At 43.1% G+C, this 22,550-nt stretch overlaps 1 protein-coding gene across 1 annotated transcript in view; it reads right to left on the minus strand.

Annotated features, from left to right (window-relative positions):
- Window positions 1-1,150: 1,150 nt before the first annotated feature.
- ALG10 (ALG10 alpha-1,2-glucosyltransferase) overlaps window positions 1,151-22,550 on the minus strand; it is a 42,742-nt gene continuing 21,342 nt past the window's right edge. The window contains exon 3 of the mRNA XM_057417827.1: window positions 1,151-2,547. Coding sequence (XP_057273810.1) covers window positions 2,521-2,547 — 27 coding nt within the window. The 3' untranslated portion in view covers window positions 1,151-2,520. The remainder of the gene's footprint in view (window positions 2,548-22,550) is intronic.

Below are 22,550 nucleotides of genomic sequence, written 5' to 3' on the forward strand. Positions count from 1 at the left end.
TAACCTCAGCCAGCCATTAGCCCCACACAGCTTCTTGTTCACTTCCCCCTGGAGCGATGGGAGAAACAACCAGAGGGTAAAAGTGAGAAAACTCATGGGTTGAGATAAAGGCAGTTTAAATAGGTAAAAGCAAACACCCCTGTGTTATCAGCACTGTTTCCAGCACAAATCCAAAACATAGCCCCATACTGGCTACTGTGAAGGAAATTAACTCTACCCCAGCCCAAACCAACATGTATGTGCAAAATTTAGCACATATTCTTATATAGTATGTATATTACTCTAAAATATTTATGTTTTGCATTAAATGCCATAACATGAAATTTGGACCTTCACATAAAAACTATTAGACGTTTATACTTCCAAAAACTTTAATAAGTGACAGTACTGCTGAGATGATGGTTTTTGTACAGCTTCGGGAAGTTACACAGATGAAAGACAACAGTAAAAAATGCATATGTACTGTATTTATATGCTATATTACATATATATACATATGTGCTATATATATGCTAATACAGAGAGTTAAATATTAGAGGGCTATCTGTCCCATCGATAAATCAGAAACTCAACAGAAAACATTAAAGTGAGGCTTGAATTCTCAGCTCACCTCTCCCCATTATTTCCACCAGCAACATGTGAGCTAGACTATCACTTTTCTATATGGTCCCAGAGTTACATAGTCATTACTGGAGCTGACATTTGCTCTCACTTCATCCATTTCCTTAAGATTATTAACGTCAAACAAAAAGTCGGTTTTACACAGTTGATCCTTGACCTTCACTCTATGTTCCCATGGAGCAGGCTCCTTTTTCAACAGCTCCAGCCCCTGCTTCTTTCTGTGAGTCATCCAGCAAAGAAACACTTGCATTACCAAAGTTATCCTTTGGATCACACTGCGATGATCGTTTCTGTGGCATATTGTTTGCTCCTCTGTGCTTCTAATTATCTCCTGGAATAGCTGTGTCTGAGGTACAGCATTTGATTGCTTGACACTCAAATAATCAAAATACTTTTGTTTGGGGGAGAAACTGGTGAAGAACAACTGAGATCAGTTTATTCTGATGGATCTGTACAATTCACATACCAGCTTCCCACTGCTAGGGACCAAGCCTCCTTCTGCTGGAGCTGATAGGGGTGGGGAGGGGGGTTCAGTCCACGTGTTGCTGATATTGCTTTGACAGGACAGCATGCTTGAAATGCACCTGGGAATGAATTATGTGCACACTTTGTGTTCTAATGGTGAATAGAGACACCTGAGGAAATAAACACATCTCAATAAAGAGCCTTGTTTCAATGGCTCCTTTGGTCTATGGTCCAGTAGCCTCAGGATCTCAGAGGCAGTTTATCAGGGATAAGGATCCAGCTGAGTCACTGAAAGCCTCAACATTTCCCGACCGCACCCTGAAACATTTCTTTGTTTTGATTTTTTCTGTGCTGAGTCTGAACAGCAGTGAAGAGGAACAGGATCAGCCCAGTCTTCAGCATGCGCAGACTGGGCTTTGCTTACCACCTACATGCAAGTCTATTGTGGAAAACATTGTAAGGTTTTTGACATAACTCACATAGTGCACAGGCTATTTCACTCTATAGCACAGAAAAGAAGCAGTTTTTCAAGCTGGTAGTGGAATCAGCAGTGAACAGAGTCAAATAACTGCAAAGTCTGTATTTCCCCCTTTTCAGCTGGTGGCACCACATGGTGGAAGAGGCATGTGCCCAGTTCCCGCATGCTGATACCACCTGGTTCTCCATTTTTAATAAGCCTCAAAACAAAAGCAAAATGTTCAAACCGGAAACATACGGATTCTTGTTTAGGAAGACAGTAGAGAGGACTGAAAATGGGGCATGGGTACCACAGCACTGTAAGATCTAATCCTCTCAAAGGAGATCTGACTCAATGCTGAATCCAGCCACTCTCTTCAAATATTGGACTATGAATTATAGGGGACTTGTGATGTGCGAAAATGCACCTGGAGAGCCTTTATGTAACTTGTTTGCGTGTCACACCAGTATCAAGGCCAACAGGGGTTATATATATGCCAGAAGAAAAAGAAAGGTGTGTGGTGACAAATGCCAGGCATGGTGCTAATGGAATTGAGTGGCTCAGGGGAGAGCAGAAGGGCTATTGAGTGATGGAGAGCTAGGGATGGCAGCACGGAGGTACTAGGACACACCAACAACAACACCTCATCTTTCATATCCAGCACCATGGCCGTCCCTCAGAAGAAGCTTTCTGTGAAACAGTGGGGCACACGGTGCTGGCTGTGCAGACTCTTTCCCCAGGGATAATCATGCTGCTCCCAGGCGCTGGGCACTCCTGACCTCCTCCTCAGGGTTTATTCTTTTCCTTCTACGTCTGGAGTCCCAGGGCAGGTTCATGTACCTGTGCTCTTTTTCTAGTAGCCAGTGTAGATGTGGGAACAGCACTTTTATGTTTCCTTTCAGCTGAGGGTGAGACCCTGGGAAGTGTTTTTTCGTTGCTGTATTCTTTATAGGTACTGAAGTGCTTTCTTCCTTAAATCACATCTTCCAAAGACCACCTGCTGCCTACGGGACTCAGAGAAGGAAGAAAGGCAAATTAAAAAAATATCCAGAAAAGTATTACAAGCACTCTTTAAAGTTCTGCTTTTTCTGTGATTTCTGTGAAATCTGTAATCTCATGGTTCCAAAATCAGCTAATAAATACAAAAAACCACCCACAACTTAAACAGATCATAAGTAAGCAAAAAGGCAATTAGCTGTGGTAATATACAGAGTCCCTTCTGGCTGTTCATCAGCGTAGAGCCTTCTCAACTCATTTGTACAATAGGTCAGCTTGCCTCCCCACCAGAAACCCTCCTGCAATACGAAGCAAAGGGCAAAGGGACTTGTGTTGCACTAGAGGAGGAGAGAAAGTGACTTCTAGAGTCATGAGCCTTTCATCAAAAGCTGGGACCTTGAAGCTAAACAAGGTAGCATCATTTCAGATGCAGCAGCTTCTGTTCATTTGCTGCTTGTTGAGAGAAAACATTCCATTTTCCTGGTCATTTACTAGACTAACTCCACTTCAGGCAATGCCTGTGTGTGTTTTTTCATACAGGGGCAGTGGGGCATGGCAGGTAATGGTTGACAGGTGGTCCTATTTACCTCTGCAACTCAAGCTCTGAGATCAGAAATAAATCTTTCCCCAGTGAACATAAGCAGCTATTTCAGAGTTATTTTCTGCTGTATGCCTCCAAGTGTAGCGGGCAGGTCATTTTTCAATTTGTTTAGATTCAGCTGGCAGGGGTAAATGAAATGTGGTGGATGATTTCAACCTCCCTTTTTGGGTGGTATTCCAGAGCCTTGCAATAGGATGCAATGAGTAGTCCTCATGCAGAGAAACTGCAGTGATTAAGGCAGCATATTGACTGACTTCCTTGTTACCCTTTAGGCAGGTAAAACTGAATATGTACATGGCACAGAGTGTAGAAAAGCTCAGGCTTTGGCACTTACACTGTGTTTGTCTGGCTGTCTGCTGTAATAGTCTTTTGGCTTATGTGAAAACAAATATTTTCCCAATTTGTCATTTTCTCGTACGAGCTGCGAACACATGCAAAATTTAGATAAACATCAGAGGGCAGAGCAAGTTCTATTTGCATGTTGCAGCACAAACTAAGCTACAAAATAGAGCTGCCAGACTAGAGGGACTTCTGTTAGAGCACCTCAGTTGCTGCAGCACTGACCATAGCATGGTTCACTTCACCATACACCACAAAACTGCAAGCTCAGGAGAACACCCCAGCTGCCATATGGCGTTAGATCACATCTGCTGCAAGATCAACTTTTGGCATGAAGGCTTCCAGTGGAATCTGTATTATTCTTCACTATCCTGTACCGAAACATGTAAGAGTTCAGACAATCTATTGAAGCTCCTTTCAGCCAAAAAGCATTTTGCTGACATATTTGCTTAAGGACACCACAGCATGTACCATAATGTGGGCAGGAGCTTGACTGGCTTCTTGGTAGGATGGGGTGGTGGTTCAATGCTGGCCACAGCTCTTGCCTCTGCATCCCCAGCTTTTCCCCAGGGTTATGATGATGATGATGATGATGATGATGATGTTGGCTCCTTGGAACAACTTGCTCTGATCCATTTTCCAGCTGATTGTCCAGTACTTCTCTGTCACTAGATTTTTAGCCATTTTTCCTGCTAAATCTTCCCTTGTTCAGGAGAATAACTCACATCTTTCCATGCTGAGAAAAGGGACAGTGTTACCCCTTTTCTCATCCCAGATTTCTCCCTACAGCACTCCCTCAGTCCATCTCCCAGGAAGGCAGAAGACATGAGTACTTAGTTCAAGTTCTTACTTTGTTCTTCTCATTGCAGTATCTAATCTCCTTCCAGAAACACACAAAGCAAAGTGAATGGCATCTGTCACACCACTGCACTTTCCTCCTCTACCCTGAGGAAGAAGTGTGTGCAAAGGAGTATCTTGACTCAGAGCCTGTTTATTTTCAGCTTGATTCTCATAACACAGGGCTTATGAATGCCATTTCCCCACCCCAGACACGACCAGACCATCTGCTTACTTTCAATCTAACTTGACTGTGGGACAATGGTCTTGAAGATAAGGTGTTATGATGACAGCCAGGCAGAAAAGAGAGAGATAAATGTCTCTCATCTCCCATCTCAGGGGGAATCTGCAGTAGCTTCATCCTTGTTCAGATGGTGGGACCTTGGCTCCAGGGGCACCAACCACTGGTAAAGATGACTTCGTAGATCACCTTACTGAGGTCTGTAACGGCCCTTATTCCTATGCAAGCCCTATCTACAGTTTGCCACACAGATGATTTCTTTCATTGCTGCCTCAGTTGAGCAGCGTCACCGTCTGTCATCTTCATCCTGGCCCTCTAGCCTCATCTGGTAGGTACATGGGCCTCCTCATGGAGCAGTCCAAGACACAGAGACTGGGAAGCTGATAAGGAATTCCATGGGAGGTATTTCAGGGATGATAGTGGCAAGCCATGCCATAGCCTTCTGTGCAGATGGTGTACAGGGATTGCTTTAGGCTTCATACCAGGGATGTTGCATTGCTATAGGCAAGCCAAGAGGCCCTATTTACTGAGGTGAGGTCACTCCTGTGAAAAATTGTTTACTAATGAAAGAGGAGAGTGTTGCTTTTAGGCACTGCTACAGAGCTGGACATAGCAAACACAAGAGAAGTGCTGCAGCTAAGACTCAGGCCATGAGATGTACATTCAGACAAAGGCTCTGCATGAGGATTTGATTTCCTTGAAAGCACTGTCCTATGCCAGTCATCTCCATCTTGCTTAGATCTCAGAGAAGATTAATCCAATTTCATTGGCAACCCGGGTCTCAAGACCTAAGCAACTCACTTGGGAGACTCAAGAGCTAATTCCAAGCTTTTCTTCCCAACCTTCAGAAACAGAAATGTACTGTTTGAAGGTAAAGCTGAGGCATGCAGCTAATCACAGAGCTCTGAGGGCTCCTTCAGAAACTCACCCAATGCTCAATGGTTCACTTGGAGTAAGGGGATTTGCCACCACTATGTGATTTGCTTCTGAGTAGCTCTCAAAGCAAAAGTGCTGCAATGGTAAGCGGCTGTCATACTGCCAGTGCAAGACCCAGAATGGGGACGACTCTGTCATGGCACGTTTTTAGCAGCTGGACCACAGCCGGTGCACAGCACACGGGGACCAGAAGCATCTGTAGGAAAGCAACCCACACAACGGATAGCTCCTCCCACTGCTCTGTCATCAACCCCAACCATTTTGACAGCAGGAGGAAGTTGCAGGAGTGGGAGCAGCAGGCGGCTGCCTCCATAACACCCCTCCTTGCCCGTCCACAGCGGGGAGAGGCTGCGGTTCCTCACCGGGCTGCCCAGGAAAACCTGCAGCACACAACTTAGCTGAATGTTTTCTCTTGGATCTGTTCTCCATTCCAAACATTACTTCTGTCAGGGAGGATTAATGAAGCATTTCATTTACTAAATGTGAGCATTTGGCTTCAGCAAACTCATCTAGTTGTTTACTATGTGCTTTTATGCACTTCTTTTTTTGACAAATGTTTCTGTTTTAATCTGTACATTTGCTATAACCTCTTCCTCTGCATCAACATTTCTCAAAGTTAGCAGAATTAATACACATTTATATACTACATGCTGAACAAAAACACCTGCCCACAAACACTATTTACTTAATTTGCTTAAGCCAGTGAGTTATTTACTTACCTGTCAGATAAAAGGGATAGCAGACAGCTTTCTAGCTCAACAAAGTGTTGGCAGAAAGTATTGACTTTAAACTTATACATAATGCATTTGATAGGATTGACCAGCAGCTCTCTGAAACAACTCTGAGCTTCCAAATACACTTACCACCTTATCTCACATTTTTGGTCATTTATTTTCTGAGGTTTTTGTGCCTTGTTTTTTTTGTGTTTAGGGAATGTATAAAAAAGAGAGAGGCAAGGCAGTATTTTTAAAACTAACTGATTTTAAAAAAACGCTTAATATGGGGGGGAGGAGGGAATGTGTGGTCCTTATGGTGTTCCTAAGAGCTATTGAGATGGGAAAGTGAATTTATTGAATACAGTGGATTGTGAATACTTGCCTATATTTTATTTAAACAGGTACAGCTTGTACTGCTGATGTGAGCAGGCTAAGAGGGGGCGAGATGACAACTGGTTAGCTACCCACCATTTGGTACTTGCTTTGATTTAGGCCTTCCTTTTTCTTTCAGTGTCTTTCAAAATAGATGAGTTTTACATTCCCAGGAACTTCAAATGTTTGGGATATCTACCTGTTGTCCAGGCCAAAAAATAACACTTCTGGAATATAACTTCTCAAGGAAGCAAAGTGTGGATCAGCATATGGATGAGCTGATTCTGAATCTTATATTAAAGAAAAATTATAAAAAGTATATATAAGATATCAAACAAAGAAAATCCAGGTGGGTGCTGTACAGCCTCGATGCTGAGGTGCTGGGGACAGAGCTGGTCCTAGAGGAGAGCTGCAGTAAAAAGCTACCTGTGTTATTGAATAAGTGGCAACACCTTGCTCGTCTCCGATATCCCATTCCTCTCCGAAGTCCTGATTGTTTCTGGCCCTGGCCATCAGGACTGTTTATGTGTTTTATATTTCATGTTTTTAAAAATGTCAGGAACTAATCAAGGAATCAAGAGCAAAGCTCAGGTCTGTTCTCCCCAGCAAGACCGCTCACAATGAGGTTAAATTTTCACCCCTCATCTTTCACCATTGCACGTCCTATCACTACATGTATAGGTTGGCCAAGCTCTTCTGAATCCTCCCAGTCACTACAGTTTTCCCTTTGGAGTTGTGTCCTTCCATAAGGACAGCATAGGCAGCCCAAGATTAGCTGTGTATTGTTTTCTTGTGGAGAGCATGAAAATATTGTAATTCATATGCAGTGGAAAAGGCCTCTGCATTAAATTGTCTTTTAACTATGTGTCTCACGTGGTTTGCCTCTCAGCAACAAGCTAGAAAACACTTACTTTTCCTTCTCTTCTGTGATATGAAGGTGCTCAAGATTTCTCATGAAAATCAGAGTGGCTCTGTACTAGTCATGACGGAAACAGTCAAAAAGGCAGCTCTTATGCAAAGAGCTGGGCAGCAGAAGGGTGGAGCAAGGGAGACCAGACAGGGGAAATGGCAAAAAGAAATGAAAAAAGGTGGGGCAAGAGAGACTTTTTAACCTTATCTTTTAGCTTTTGCATGAAAACAGTGGGAGGACAGGTCAGAAGCAAGCTGTGCACACACTGCAGGTGACACATCAGCGAGCCCTGGGCAGGCTGGAAACCAGACCTTCTCCCACATCTCTCACACTGTTGGCCAACAGCATCACAACCACCTTCTGCTCCCTTTTCTGAAGAAAGGACGTTGTCTCAGTCATCTTCTGCATTCCTCTGTGGAGAACCAGCTGGGAATGCTGTGGGAGGTGCTGCAGGGATGGGGATGCAGCCGCCAGCTGAGCTGCGCTATTGCTCTCAGGGATCACTGTGCAGGCAGCAGTGCATCCCAGCAGAGGTATGGAAAACCTTGGGCCAGGATCCCGGGGCCTGGCCATCCTCCTAGGTCCCACAGCAACACAGATTCAGGCACCAGTGTCACTTTCATCTGGCCTCAGATTAGTAAAAGAAAAAATTCCAATGAATTGGATCTAACACCACAGCTGTGAATCAGATGAGCTGCCTATGCGCACCTTTGAATTTGTCACCTACTTCCATGGCATCCAGAGATCCAGGAACCATTGTTACATCAAACAGTGAACTCATCAAGGCATGCTAATTCTTTTTTTTCAGACAGAAACTGGCCTAAACAGACTAAAACCTTGAAAAATATCCATTTTGTCTATTTTCAGGTTTTTTTTGTTCCACCATATTCTGAATTTCATTCCAGAATGGTGTTTCCATTCCAAGGGTGGCCTAAGGTTTAAAAAAAAATTAAAGAATTCAGTCCTCCAAAATGAAACATTTATTTTTCCATCAGATTAATTGTTATTTACACAACTCAGTACCCAAGTTCTGTTTTTTGCTAACGACTCTTGAACACAGACTGTACTGGCTGTCACCTGCCAGAGGAAAGCTTTCCATAATCGAATCCCTCTCACCAACAACGTTATGCTTGATGTTCTGGCATTGAGAATGATTTTAATTAGCTTATGTTTTCCCACCTTCTAGTGCCTTAAACCAGAGCTGCCCTTGTCGAACAGTGAACTTCTAAATACTTGTTCTGTGAACTCTCTTTATGCAAATGTCCCTCCCTTTTAGATTGAAAGTTCTTTCAAGTGGAGATTAGGACACTCTTTTAGAAATGTGTTGGTTTGTTTTAACAAACTGCCATCTGGCGAGGTAATACATCCCTGTCACTGTGCTTTTAGCTTTATTACATCAAAAACTTCCCCAGTATCCAAGACCAAGTCTGGGTTGTATATTAATCCTTGCATATTAATTTACTGCAGAGCTTTAAACATATATCTTAATATCATGGTAATAATTTCTGAAGATCCTAAATATGTGTTTGGGTGAATGGAGCGATAATGAGTTACTTTATGCTGACATCAAGTGGTGTTTCTTCGGTCAAAATACACCAGCACAGCTGCTGTATGCTGTAACCATTCAGTGCTGGCACGACAGCAAAATGTTTGTGTTCCCAGCACAGCTGAGACAGAGCTGAAAACCCACTGCATGCACAAGGGCCATCACCCGCCTGCTCAGCAAGACTGTGGCTACAAAGCTGATGCTGTGCATTTTCCCCTTCACTTTCCAGCACCATGCTGGTGTTTTCTGCCCTTTCCCAGTTTAATGGTCAGCACCGTGGTTAGCACCAGTGAGCTGCGTTGGATGTTCCGCCTGGTTGTAGGATGCTCTCCTGCACAGCCCTGGGTAGCGACCCCGGTTTGTACCCATACCATGGTGGCAGGCACTGAGCAAGGCTGGGTGGGAGGGAGGCCAGCTTCAAGTGCCCTGACCAACGCTGATGCCTATTTGCATCTCTCAGTTAATACTTATGGTGCCAGAAGAGTGCTCCATGTAGTGATGATGATCAGAGGAAGGGGAAGGACAGGGTTTTGCTACCTCTGTGCCCACACTGCCACGTAACTGTGCAGCAGAAACAGCCCTGGGGCTTGGGTCTGGGGGACAGGCTCACGCTGAGGCTCAACCACACACTTTGAATCATAATGAAGTTGTCACTGTTTGTTGGATGGAGAAATATGACACGCTTGAATTTTCCACTAGGCTTCATTTGATCAGAAGAAATTGGGTCCACTGTACCATCTTCTAAATGGCTGGCTATGCACATCACCCCACACCACTCTGTCTCTCTGGCAATTTAAAAAGACTTTTTTTTCTACTTTCCTGAACTTTTAGACCAGGCTGGAGAAGCAGATCTTTTGCAGTACAACAATGAAAACATAGGAGCAGTGTGGGGTTCTGTACCTCGGTCTGTCCCTGCAAACTCCCACCACCACAGGTCCTACAGTGGCTGAGGTGGTTTGGTGGGTGTGAGGACAACCTGGCAATACAGAAGGGAAAACTGGTGCTTGCAGAAATACATTCCCTGCTTCCTGGGGTATTTTTCCCCTTCACATGATTTGTCTGTGCCTGGAGAGACTGGCCAGGGAGCAGAATAGAGGTGGTTATGAGGTTTAACCAAATGCTGTGAAGTCCTCTCATACCTGGCATGTTTCCCTGTGTTGGGTTTGAGCTGCGAAGCAGGCATGAGGGCTCAGAGCCCCGCTAAGGGTGACATGATTTGCTCAGCTGGAGGGAAACAGCTCTCTGAAAGCTGTGACTCAGGCAGCCCGCAACCCACAGGGACCTGCTGAGGAATCCCACATTCATCCTCCCTTGTTAAAGCCCAACATAAAAATAAACTCATTCATCACCCGTGATTAAATTAGCGCCCCTATAAAACTTTAATCTGCCTTCTGAAAACCAGCCACATTCGGAAAGCTCTCCCCTAAATATTTCATCAAAGCCTTCAACGGCAGTGGCCACACAGCAAATCTCTTTTACTTACAAGGACAGTGTTTTAGTTTAATGGCAGTGTTTAAAAATAACGCATGTTCTGCACTGAATTGCCTCTCGCACGGGGGCTTGCACCCGTGTCCCACCCCTGCTTCCTGACACACGCCTGTGCAGAACGTGCCTCATTGTGATTTGAAACACACATCACTTCTTACGCAAAGATTCATGATATGGGGAGGTTATTTTAAGAAGTCTAAACAAGACGCTGTGGGAGCAGCACAGGGATGATTGAAGGCATTTGTGTATTGCACAATGCTGTTACTGAGGCACCTCGAGCAGTCACTCTACAGCGTAGACTATGTAGGAGGATATAATCCTTTTCTTTGTGTTGTAATGATTGGGATTCATGGTTTAAAACCAGGGTAAGACCTATGGTGCAACTCAATATAAAGAGAAGCATGAAGTTATTAGTGCAGGAGTACAATTGCTACTGTTAGTGCTATCTGTTAAGTGTTAATTATATTCTAGGCTTAATGCAAGCCATGAAACAACAGTTCCTGCTCTGAACTGTTTGTAGACTTGGCTAATACATGGTCACTATGGGGCTAGCCAGTGGGTCTCCAGCTGCTGCACATGCTTCACTTTCCTGTAGTGGGGTTTGCTCTGCTTGGCACTTGTGGCCAAACACCGACCGAGCCACACATGTGCCATAGCTCTTGTTAGGGAACGAGTAATTGCTAAGGGAGAGGGATTTGGAGCTGGGGTTTTCCACATACAGACAAATGCCTTCAGAAGCTAATTACAGAGCAACTGTAAAACAGATGTCAGTTTTACTATCAAATTGTAAAGCATCTCAAATTCACCTTCAAGTGGGAAGGAATTGTGGTATTGTAATTTTGTAGTGATTACTGAGGAGTCTGAATTGGAGACCAAGGCTCCATGTGCCATTCATTACATAGAGCACAGGGGTGCCGTTTTAGCACTCTCTGTTACACTGGTAACATCAACCAACACTGTTTTTCTGAAATCAGAATATTCCCAGGGGTGCTGCTTTGCATTCCAGCCCTCTGAGGGGTTAATTATTCCTTCAGGAGTGACTTTGATATCTCAGAAACTTTCATGCCTTTTCTCACCAAAAATCAATGTTTCCTTCCCTAAAAATAAATAAATAAAAAATTAAATAAAAGCTGTCTCCTGAAAGCTTCATTATTTGGTAGGCTCAGGAATATACAAGTGGTCTCTGATTCATTTGTTCTCTGGGGAACTCAGTAACAAAGTTCCAACAATGAGAGGAACTTCTCAATCTTTTAATATAAATAGATGGGTTTCTTAGGCTCAAGACACCAAGCGATCCTTCAACAGACATTGCTACTGCCGCCTCTGCAGGCTCTCAGTTGAAACGCAAAAACTGCATTAGCACATATGACACATGCAGCACTTGCATTTTTAAATGAGGTTAGTGTGTGCTTGGCAGGAGGATGAAAAAGCCATTTTGTAGTCTCCTGTTTTCTTTCTTCTCAGGATGCCACACCTTCTCCTTCTCACCTTCAGAAAGGGCTTCAGGCAAGATGTGCCATAGCCACACTGCTTTGCTGATGATGAGTCTTGGCAGCCGCATTAGATGTGGGTTTACCTATGGGACTTTGGTTGACCCAGAGAAATACCCACCTCCAGCCATGACAATCAGCCATGTGAATGTGCAGCGAGACCAATGCCCTATTTTATTTGGGCACAAGCTGCCAGGCCAGGTGCCTTAAAGCTTTCAAAAAGCAGTTCCATGCTGCTGGATGTTGGTGAAACCCTAGAGGAGGGTGATGGGCCACAGGATCAGAGGAACTAGAAGCATCACTATGTGCTCATACAGAAATATTGCTTTTGGGTGGTGTTATGTAAAAAGAGCACAGCAGCAATAACTCTGAGAAGGAAGAAAGCTTTAGGGAGTTAGTGAAACAGGCTCTGCAGGGATTCATAACCCAGGAAACAGACCTTTCATCCAAAGGAAAAACAAAGTGCAAAGGATCTGATAGCACTGCTTAGGGATGATGTACTATAGAAAGGCCATGGCTCCAGAATCTCCTCACCATTCAAACTGTTACCATCTGCGTGCCAGACATGAAGAGGACAAAATTAATAGTGCAAAATGCTGCAAAATAATTTGTCCAGACTCTGAATATGCTGAGATAGAAAATGCCAAATGAGGAGTGGTTCCTAGTTACCAGAAAGCTTCCTAACCCAGAGGTGGAAGGAATGATTGGTCTGATAACAAGAATAGTTGCATCTTTAAAGTTACATGAACGCAGTGAGATTCAGTCACAAAGGATATCTATAATAAGTCAGATGCCTGCTTTCCATCATGTATGGATGATGCAAGGGAAAGCTTTCACATAACCCAACCACTTAGTGTTTCCCTAGCTAACTGACCAGCCTGCCATAGATCACCAGGAGCTGACAGCTGAACTGTAAGCAGCAAACAGCCTGGCCTCCAGGGAGACCCTGCAGCACCTGAGGAAACTTCCACTGACAAGATAGAACTGAGTTAGCTCCTCGGTGCTCAGAGCTGAAGTCAGATTTGATCAATACGCCTCCGTCAGGCCGACACTTGTGTGTAATTTCAGCAGCACGGGAAGAGGACTAAGTTCATTAGCTAGGCCAGAACAAATGACAAATTCCTCTGCCAGGATGTTCTCTTCTCAGTTACAGCAAAAACATAAATCTGTCAAAGTACGTTTAGGCGCTGTGTGCTTTACGTCATCAGCAGTTAGCGTGGATCTTACTCAAATCCTAGATAAGCTGGGAGACTGCACCCTTCGTTCAGTTGCTGAAGAAACTGATAAGGCCCTTTTCCTCCAGAAGTTAAAATGAGCTTCAAACCAAGACATTTTCCTGTCACTAAAGATTCACACCTACATACACCAGTCTTATTTGGGAAAACATTAACAGACAAGAAGAGACTTTTTGTATCATTTCAGTGGAATTACCCATCACTCTGCTTTCCCTGGATCACAGGAAGGTGGATGAGTATATACACAGAATCATAGAATAGTTAGGGTTGGAAAGGACCTTAAGATCATCATGTATACACTCAGTTTATACAAGTGTGACATGAAGAAGAGTCTGGTGTGGATCTGCCATATTTAAACACCAAAACGAACTCACACAAGACGCAGTTCAACCAAACTTACATCAATGTCTTGGAGATGCTGTAGACCTGCCTAAAATCAAGTCCTCTTAACAAAAGTATCCTCACCCAAAGAGATAATGCAACCCAGCCACTTCAGATCATGCAAAAACAGTACTTCCCAAAGCACTTTGGGGATTGACCCAGCTCTTTCCTGACCCAAGGAGGAATGACACAGACAGATATCATCTTTCAAAATGGCCAGCTTAAATCAACCCAGTGTTTGACTGGTGTCCAAGATTTCCTCCTTCTCTGCCCCACTCATGTTTGTGTGGCTAAAAATCAACCTTGCCAGACCCCTGCTAGATCAGAGAGGGCAGAAGAGCCCCATGCAGCAGCTCAGTGGGTGAGCAGGGAGAGCAGTGCACAGAGCCCTGGGGAAGGAGCCCAGCTCAGCCCAGACTCATGTCAGCTGTCGGCAACTCTGCCCCTGAACAGGACTTCTGCATCCTGCCTGCAGAAGGTTTCCAGGGCTGAGGTGTGGGACAGCTGCGGGTAGGATGCTCTAGGCTTGCCCAAGAGCTGTCCAACAGATAAGGAGGGGGCATCATCACAACTGTGCAGTAGATCTCCACAAGACTGCTTATGAAGCCCTTTTTGCACTATCATGGAAAGCATTATGTCTATGGCTATGAGATAATTACACTGCCAAGCATCCTATCATCACTTGCTGGAAGAAGTGTTTAAGTATTTCAGCTATGTTTGTGACAACATCTGACAGCCATAATTCAACTCAATCCCTTTTAATGATTCATTTTCATGGATTGTACATCTATTTCCAGTGCACTGCACTTACTTCAGAGGCAGTAGTAATGAAAACTTAACATTCTGGATATTTTACACTGGCATGGTAAGCATGAGATATGGACCATTGCGGAGACCCTGGGTAAGTGCCTTACCAGAGCTCTAATATGCTTTCTTGGGAAATGACTGAGATTATTTATGCTGTAATTAAAGGTATGCTATAATTAATTTGTTAATCTTCAATTGCAGTGTGAATCTCTTTTTGATTAGTAAATATGCAATGCTTAAGTGCTATTATGTAAAAATATATTTATCATCAGACAGAGGGGGTGTTATCGTTAAGTACATAATTACAAATCTATAATTATAGGAAAAGCTATGAAGGCAGTGTCTGTAGAGACAAAAAAATCTTCAAAAACATCATTATAATTTGTGCTCTCAGGGGTACAAAGAGCTGGAACATGTACCTCTGGGTGCCTGGCAAAGTGCTATGTGCCTGTCAGGAGCTGTGCATGGCCCATGGCACATGACAGTGGTTCAGCACCCTGTAACACCCACCTTCTCCACTGGTCCTGCCCATGATTTAACTCAGAGCTGCTACCCAGCCCCAAGGTATCAATGAGTGGAGAAGTGCCTACGAGCCACCTCTTCTTCTGCTTTTCCCACTGTCTGGAAATTAAACCATGAAATGGCCTTAAAAGAGAACAGCAGAAAGAGGGGACAAATCTGCCCCGAGAGTTCCCCTTGCAGATCGTGCAGTGATTTACGTTCTACCCTGGGGAAACAAAATTGGTGAGAACCACTTCTTCTCGAGGCAGGTCAAATTTCAGAGCAACTTTGTCCTCCTTTTAGAGAGACACGAATCATCCCAAGGCATACAAACCAGGAGGAAATCAAGCTTGGGCTTATTTAAATGCTCAGGATGACATTTTTTTTCATCTTTAAAGTTGGTGTAGAAGGTGAGCTGTAGAGTGTGGGACAGATAGCTGAGATAAAAATGGCAGATGCCAGACAGTCCTTCACCATGACACTGAAATGTTTCTCTGCTCCCTTTTGCTGCATACACTTTGGTAGTTGCTTAGTGCATGCTATTAGTATAGCTCTATAGTAACCTACTCCAGCCACTTGGACCTGAAAATTAGACTTCAGACACTTTTAGGAAACCAACATTCAAATGCTGAAACAGAAGCACGGAGGATTTTCAGATAAAAGGCAATAGCTGCTCTCCTAAGCCTTCCAGAGATTTCTGACACTTCTTTTAAACATTTTGCCCATCCAGCCCTGCTGTTTGTGAGGAAGCAGGGATAAAGGCCATAAATAAAGCCTGTGGTGCATGATCTGCATCTTGATCTGGAAGCTATTGCTCTGGCACAAAGAATCATTCCAACTTCTCTATTGCAGAGCACCATGTGTGTGACTAACGGTAATAAATGTGCTCATTCCCCTGATTTTGTAGAGCACGGAATTTATGAGCATTCATGTAGAATTGGAAATGACTGATTTCTATGCAAACTGTATAACTGGGCTTCTCCAATTAGTCCTAAGGAGGTATCAAATATTCGTTCTTGTGTCACAAGTGTTCATTCCAGATACAATATATTCAAATGTTTATCAAGAATAAATTCTCATTTACTGTCTACTTTTCAAGGCTAATTAGCAGAGCAGCCCTGCTGATTCTGAACAGAAAACTTCACTTAAATCAAAGAAAAACCCCAAAGAAATGTCACTCCAAGGCGAATGCCTGAAGTGCAGCTGGAGGTGTGTTCCCAGCACAGAGATTGCTAGATTGGTTTTTTTTGTAGGCTTCTTGCAAAAAATCTTGGCCTTTGCTTTTCTACCCATCATATGAGGCACTTCTCAAGTAATGGGCATAAGACCAAATGTCCAATAAATATTTAAAGTGAAGTCAAGTGGCCCTGCCAAAGCATGGGCAGGAGAAGCAGCCACTGCAGGAGCAGAAGCAGCATCTCAATCCCAGCAGAGCCATGAGAACAGAGAACCAGGGGAGTCAAGGGCTTCATCTGCAGATCTCAACTGGCAGAGGCTGCAAGGGCACTCCAGTAAATTCCTGTCACCTGCCTGCATCTCTCCCCAAGGAGAAATCTGCAGCTCTGCAGCTCTCCACACATCAGTGCCAGGAAGGTTTTCAGCCGCATCACCTGGTCCTCTGCCAGCCAAAACAGGCATTATCCACTGTGCTCAAGTACACAATGAAGTGACCCCAACAGCTCCAGGCAAGGAGCTGTGCAGTCCAATTTTCCCAACTAGACTGGTGTCTAGCTGGAGCTAGGGAAGAGCATTACTTCATCATCCGAAACACCAAGCAAGTATGCTTTAATTTGATTCAGTGTTGATCATAATATTGATTAAAGTTGGAAGATAGCCTGTGCTTCTCTGTGTGTACTGGCAAGACACATTCGACTGAAAAAGAGTCATTTGCAGCTACCCAGGTGAGAAAAATTTTAGCTGTAAGTGACACTTACCAAAATACATTACCTGGCATTATAGGTGAAGGGATAAATTAATATCATTATTACCTTCTTTATTTAAAGCTAATAAGTTATCCAGGGCTTGCAGTGAGGATTACTTTATGCTCAGTCAGTGCAAATGAGCTGAGAGATATAGAATCCTTGGCCAAGTCCTTAGAGCTAAAGAATGTCACTAGTTGTAGGATATGCCTTAACAGGGTTTTGGGTTTTTTTATTGTTTTTCTTTCTAGGGCTATATTTAGGAATATATAAGGAGCAGAACCAAATTCTCTTGCTCTCATTTTAATTCAGAGTAAATTTGGTGCAGTTACTACTGACATATGTTAATACAAGGCTCTGGAAATGATAGGTCAGTAAGAAGAGACAGGTTTCTCCCACATAATATTAACAAGCAAAACAAGTACATTGTCAGTACAGGAATATAAACTAACCCTGACATTGCAGCTATAATTCTGAAGTGATTTTCACCACACATTTTCACACTTTTTTAAGGTGGTTTAAGGAAACAGAGAAGTCTAAGGGCTGTTATATCCTACAAGATGGTTAAAGACCATATTCATCGGGGTGCAGGACTGGCACCATGTACTAGTGGTTATCCATTCTTCCAAGGGAGGATTAAGGTGAAAGTTAAAGTTTTACCAAGTAGCAGCCACATTTGGACCTCATGCATAGTGGGGCTGATCCTGATGAACTTAACTGGATTTTAGGTAAATTTAAATGATGTGAGTGTCAATCAGTCTCAGCATGCAGATTCTTCTAGGTGGGTTCAGCTTGGCTGGCCAATGTCTGGGGCTGAGAAGAGAGAGGTTTGTCAATAACCTTTAGAGACCTCAGGTAGGAATCATCCCACCCCATTCAAGCTTCAGAAGCTGCAAGGATATGTCTGTACTGTAAATGAAAGCGGGTTTGATTTGTGGCTCTGAAGCCAGGCAACACTTCAGAGATAATCTCAATTCATTTGCTTCTGGTACATAATCACAAACATTTCGTGCATATATACATATATACACAATGTTGTTATTGCGGGTAGGTAAGTATCTGAGTGAGCACAGATAAAGCAGGTTGTAGGGTACCCAACTGACAGCATGCAATCTACCAAAATATCTTCCATGTTCTGCTAGCTCATACACAAAGAAAAAGACAAAGCAGCTCTGTGCACTGAAAGATACAACAGATTTTGTTGCTTACTATATGCTGAGTACTGTCAATGTGCTCATCTCTGAAAACCTTACCTGCAAGCATCTTACCAATGAAGGACTGTGATCGGATCCTAATACACTATATGAGAAACGAGTGACAGGGCTAACTAGTAGTGAGACACCAGCCTGACTGTGAGTTTTTTTAATATGAGGAGTGCTAGGCATCATTATTTCTTATTTTCTGTGTTTCTTGTATTTCTAATATTCACCTGTTATTCACTGCTTGTTTCTCTGACGCAATTTACTGAACAGTAACTAAGACTTCAAAATGAGTGCATGCTTTAGAGTAACCAAATGGTGCATTCATACAGATTTCATTTGTCTTTAAATATGCAGAATCATTTCACATGGTCTTTTTACAGGTCAGCATGGGGTATGGCTTCCTGTTTATTTTATTAATGAGTCTCACATGTTCTTTTGGAAATCAAGATACACACTCATCTGAATTTTATGTCAGACCAAGCCTGAAAAATACCCTCAGATATTTCCTTATTTCAATCTATTCATTTAAATGAAATGAAATTAAAATAGCATCTGAAATAAAGGTATGCGATTCGTAGGGTAGGTCATGATTCATAAGCCTTTCATAAACAGCAGGGAAATAGCAGCTATTCTGACTGCTATCACAGATATTTTTGGCTTTAAAATCCCATTTACCGTGTCAATTAATAGCAGCAATTTGAGCCAAAAATAGCTGTCACTTTTTCATTTTTAATTATGGCATCTGTTATCCCATTTAATCTTGACATAATAATACAATGGGCCATTACCAAAAATAACGCCACGAATTATTTCCAGGCTCATGAAGGAACTGCAAGAACATGCAAGAACCCACAGAAGGGTTTGCAGTGATAAACAATGCTTTTGGTGTGCATGAATGTTTCTAGTGAATTACCAGATGCTTCTGTAACTAAATATGCCTTTTTGGCATGAATAATTCGGTGTATTCACCAGTGCTGCTCTGGTCCATAAGGGGAGGTGGGATAGGAGCTGGCGATGTGCCTGGGCAGCTCATGGTGACAGACCCATGGCGCTGGCATCCTTTACTAATTAGAGGCATTAATGGCACTGTTGTGATTGCCCAGCCCTCGCCTGGCTCTGCAGCAGGAAATGGTTATGTTTTTGGAAGGGACTGTATCCTGAAGTGCTAAAGGCCCATTCAGTGGTTGCTGCATTGGGCTGGAAAGACTGATGGGACAGCAGACATTGCCAAGAGTCCAACCAGCCCCTGACCACAAAAGGGAGCAGGCAATGATCTCCTTTGCCTGCTCTGCCGTAGGACAGCCCCGGGAGAACTGGCAGAGACAGAGAGAGAAATGCAAACCCTTGGGCTGGCATCACAGCTGCACTTAGCAGCCTGTGGAGAGGCAGCGCTGAAATGCTATATGTGAAAGCACAGCACAAACATGCCTCACCGCAGACAGACTGTGTATGGCATCCTTTCTGTGGTAGAGTTGGTGGTGAAAACAAATGGCATAATTTTAGCACAGGACTAGGCTGGAGAGAGCGGAATTCAAAACAAAGAACATCAGTTCGGTGGGCTTCTCTGACTTCTCTACAGTGCTGCTATTGAAGCTCTTTTTATTCAAGAGAAATTTAGAAAACCTTTTCCTTTGGTTTTCAGCACATGAAGACAAGAGCAGAGTATGCGGGAAGGGTTTTGTCTTTCCTGGCAACTTGAAATGCATTTTGACAGAACAGCTAGCAAGAGTATCGTAAAATTTTCTAAGTACCATTTAGTTTATCAGTAGTTGCTGCATTCTCCTTGGATTTTTATGTCATTTTGAATGAAAAAAAAAAAAGAATTCTAGAATGGATAGCACTTACTTTTTGTTTTCGTTTGCCTTAGGGCTTTTGGAAGTTAATAAAATGAACCTGAATATCTCAGTAATTGTGTTTACAGAAAGCTAGGCTGTAAATTCAGATTTCTAGCTTAATATTGTAAGATTGCAGTCTTCAATTTCTCATTATCCATCCTAAGCATTTAATTTGGCTGGGAACTTCGAATAAGTTCACGGATTTATCTGCACATATCAAATATATAAGATCATTAATTTTTTCTTCCTTTTAGGATAATTAAGTCTGTGGAGTACGCTGGAAGCTGGCTTTTGAGATAGAGCAGAGCAGAAGCAATGGCAGGGAAGAAACAGCAAAACAGTGAGAGCATGGGGAGGGAAAGAGGCTGAGCTCCATTCAAATAACTGGCTGCCAGTGACAAAGAAAAAATGCAAAACAGAACCCTCTTGCTGACAATTTAGTGGTAAAAGCTTTGACAGAGTTGTGCCTTCGTGTAATCCTGATGTAGGTCCCTGTGTGCTGAAGCCAGCTGAATTATACGGCCATATTCTTCACACAGGCAACACAGCTGTATCTTTTACTGAGTAGTTAACTGTAATAAGTCAATGCTGGATTGAACGGGCTGCTGTAAGGTGGCAACATCACAAGAAAATAAAACATCCATTAGCAACCAAGGCTGGTATATCTGACCCAAACTTGCTTTGATAAACATTCTCACAGAATTCTCGTCTTGATTTAGAGCAATTTGAAAGCTGCATTTTCTATTCATCAAATGAAATTATCAGAAGGAAACTACTTCAGATAAATAGATCACTTGAAACACTGATGAGTGCATTTCTGGCATTCAGGGAGCATTTCAATCAGAGGTGAAAAATATACCCCTTCTGGGTATGTTGCAGGAGCTACAAAACTCCTTTACCATGTCATGCAAAGAAAACTAATGTATATTGGAGTATAGGCAACGTTATGGACTGGAGATTAACTGGAAAAACATATTTAATAAATGCTAGAAGCTGTGTCTGTTTCAAGAGAAAGTCTTTTTAAAAATGTGGATGCATTATGGAAACAAGATGCTCAAAAAACTCATTAGTTTTGAGCTAAATTGATCACCTGCTATACCATACACTAGATGACTGGAACTACACCATGGACCACATCTTAGTCCTTTCAAAGCCTAGGGGAGTTGTGCCATTCATTCAGTGAAGCAGGAAATCCTCTTACTTTCTTGGTCAGGCAGGGCTGTGGCAAGGCTGGAGACCAGCACCCTACGCATTGCCAGGGCTGGTGGCTGAAGCGGGGTCCTGGGCCATGGGCAGGGTGTGGGGAGGCAGTAGTGGGGCAGGCAGGGACACAGGTGCCCTCGGGACTGTGACACATGCCCAAAGTCCTTGCCTGTCACCATGAGGTTTTAAAAATGGCATAGAAACTACAAGGTTCTGCCTTTACCGCGTCACAAGCAGCACTCACCCTTACTTCCAGGGCCTGAGAGAGCACAGCGGATTATGGAGGACTTTGCAGAGATGCTACCTGATTATCTCTATTTTCCTTCACCAGGCAATCCCTTTTTAAGTTACTACATCTCACTGACGCATCTTCACAGTTCTGTTCCTGCCTGAATCGGCTCTTCCATGTGTCCCACTGTTTCCTTTCTTCCCTCTGGACTGTTTGATCCATTACTCTGGGAGCTCAAACTAGAGGGCCCTTTGTAACACCCGAGTTGAAATTGTGTCTGCCACAGAAAAAGTTTTTGCCAGGCTTTATCCATCCCTGTAAGCTGGTTGTGGATTTTTCAGTTGGCTTCCTAGTCTATTTCATCTTTTCACCTGTTGCTTTCTCAGTGCTGCACAACAGTTACTAATCCTAAGCTATTTCCTACCTGAGAAAACAACAAGACTTGAAGCCACAGGTTGCTTCTGTGGCCTTTTGGGGGAGACCAGAGAGCCCAAGCAGGTGGGTCCTTCTGCTACAAGACAGTTTCTCAAGTCATCGACAATGACTCTGGGAGACGCCAAAGCTGATAAAAGAAAAGCTTTTGTGAACAGCACAGACAGGAGGGGATTCTTGATGTAATGAAGTCACTGATTTCATTAATAGGTATTTTTCTTGGTGACACTTTACACGTTTTGTTCAATGTGAAATTAATCCAGAAAAGATTGTTTTTAAAAAAAGCTAACGAATCATTTGAGGCAGAAGAAAATAACTTTACTTTAAAATGTTTAAAGAAATTCCGCACTTAAAACTCAAATGCTCATTAAAGCACTAAAATCCTTACCAAGGACCTACAGCATAAATATTCTGATTGCTTAAAAAATGGCATTTATTTTGCTGGGAGCGAGGCTACGGAGGACATAAATATACAGCTCATTACCACGTCTGTCATAGTGGAACAACACTGTATGGTGCCAGCATAGACACATGCAGTATGTATTTTCTGGTCTTTTCACCTCCTCAGCTCCTACATGGATTCTGTCACAAACAAATAGTACTTGTAGACTGGGTGAGCCCAGAAATACAGACATCTCACTTTTTGCATTATGTGTCATTCCACCTGCAATTTTTCTTTGCTTTCATTTTTCTTTACGAGTTGTTTGATTGAATGCTATTTTGGCTTGTGGTTATGAAAGCACAGGCACATTTTCCCTTCAAGCCAACGTCACTGCTCACCCAGCCAGCCA

The sequence above is a fragment of the Pezoporus wallicus genome, unplaced genomic scaffold (assembly GCF_028554395.1).
Source record: "Pezoporus wallicus isolate ANWC-B61680 ecotype Strahan unplaced genomic scaffold, APGP_CSIRO_Pwel_v1 contig_5542, whole genome shotgun sequence".
Classification (NCBI taxonomy): domain Eukaryota; kingdom Metazoa; phylum Chordata; class Aves; order Psittaciformes; family Psittacidae; genus Pezoporus; species Pezoporus wallicus.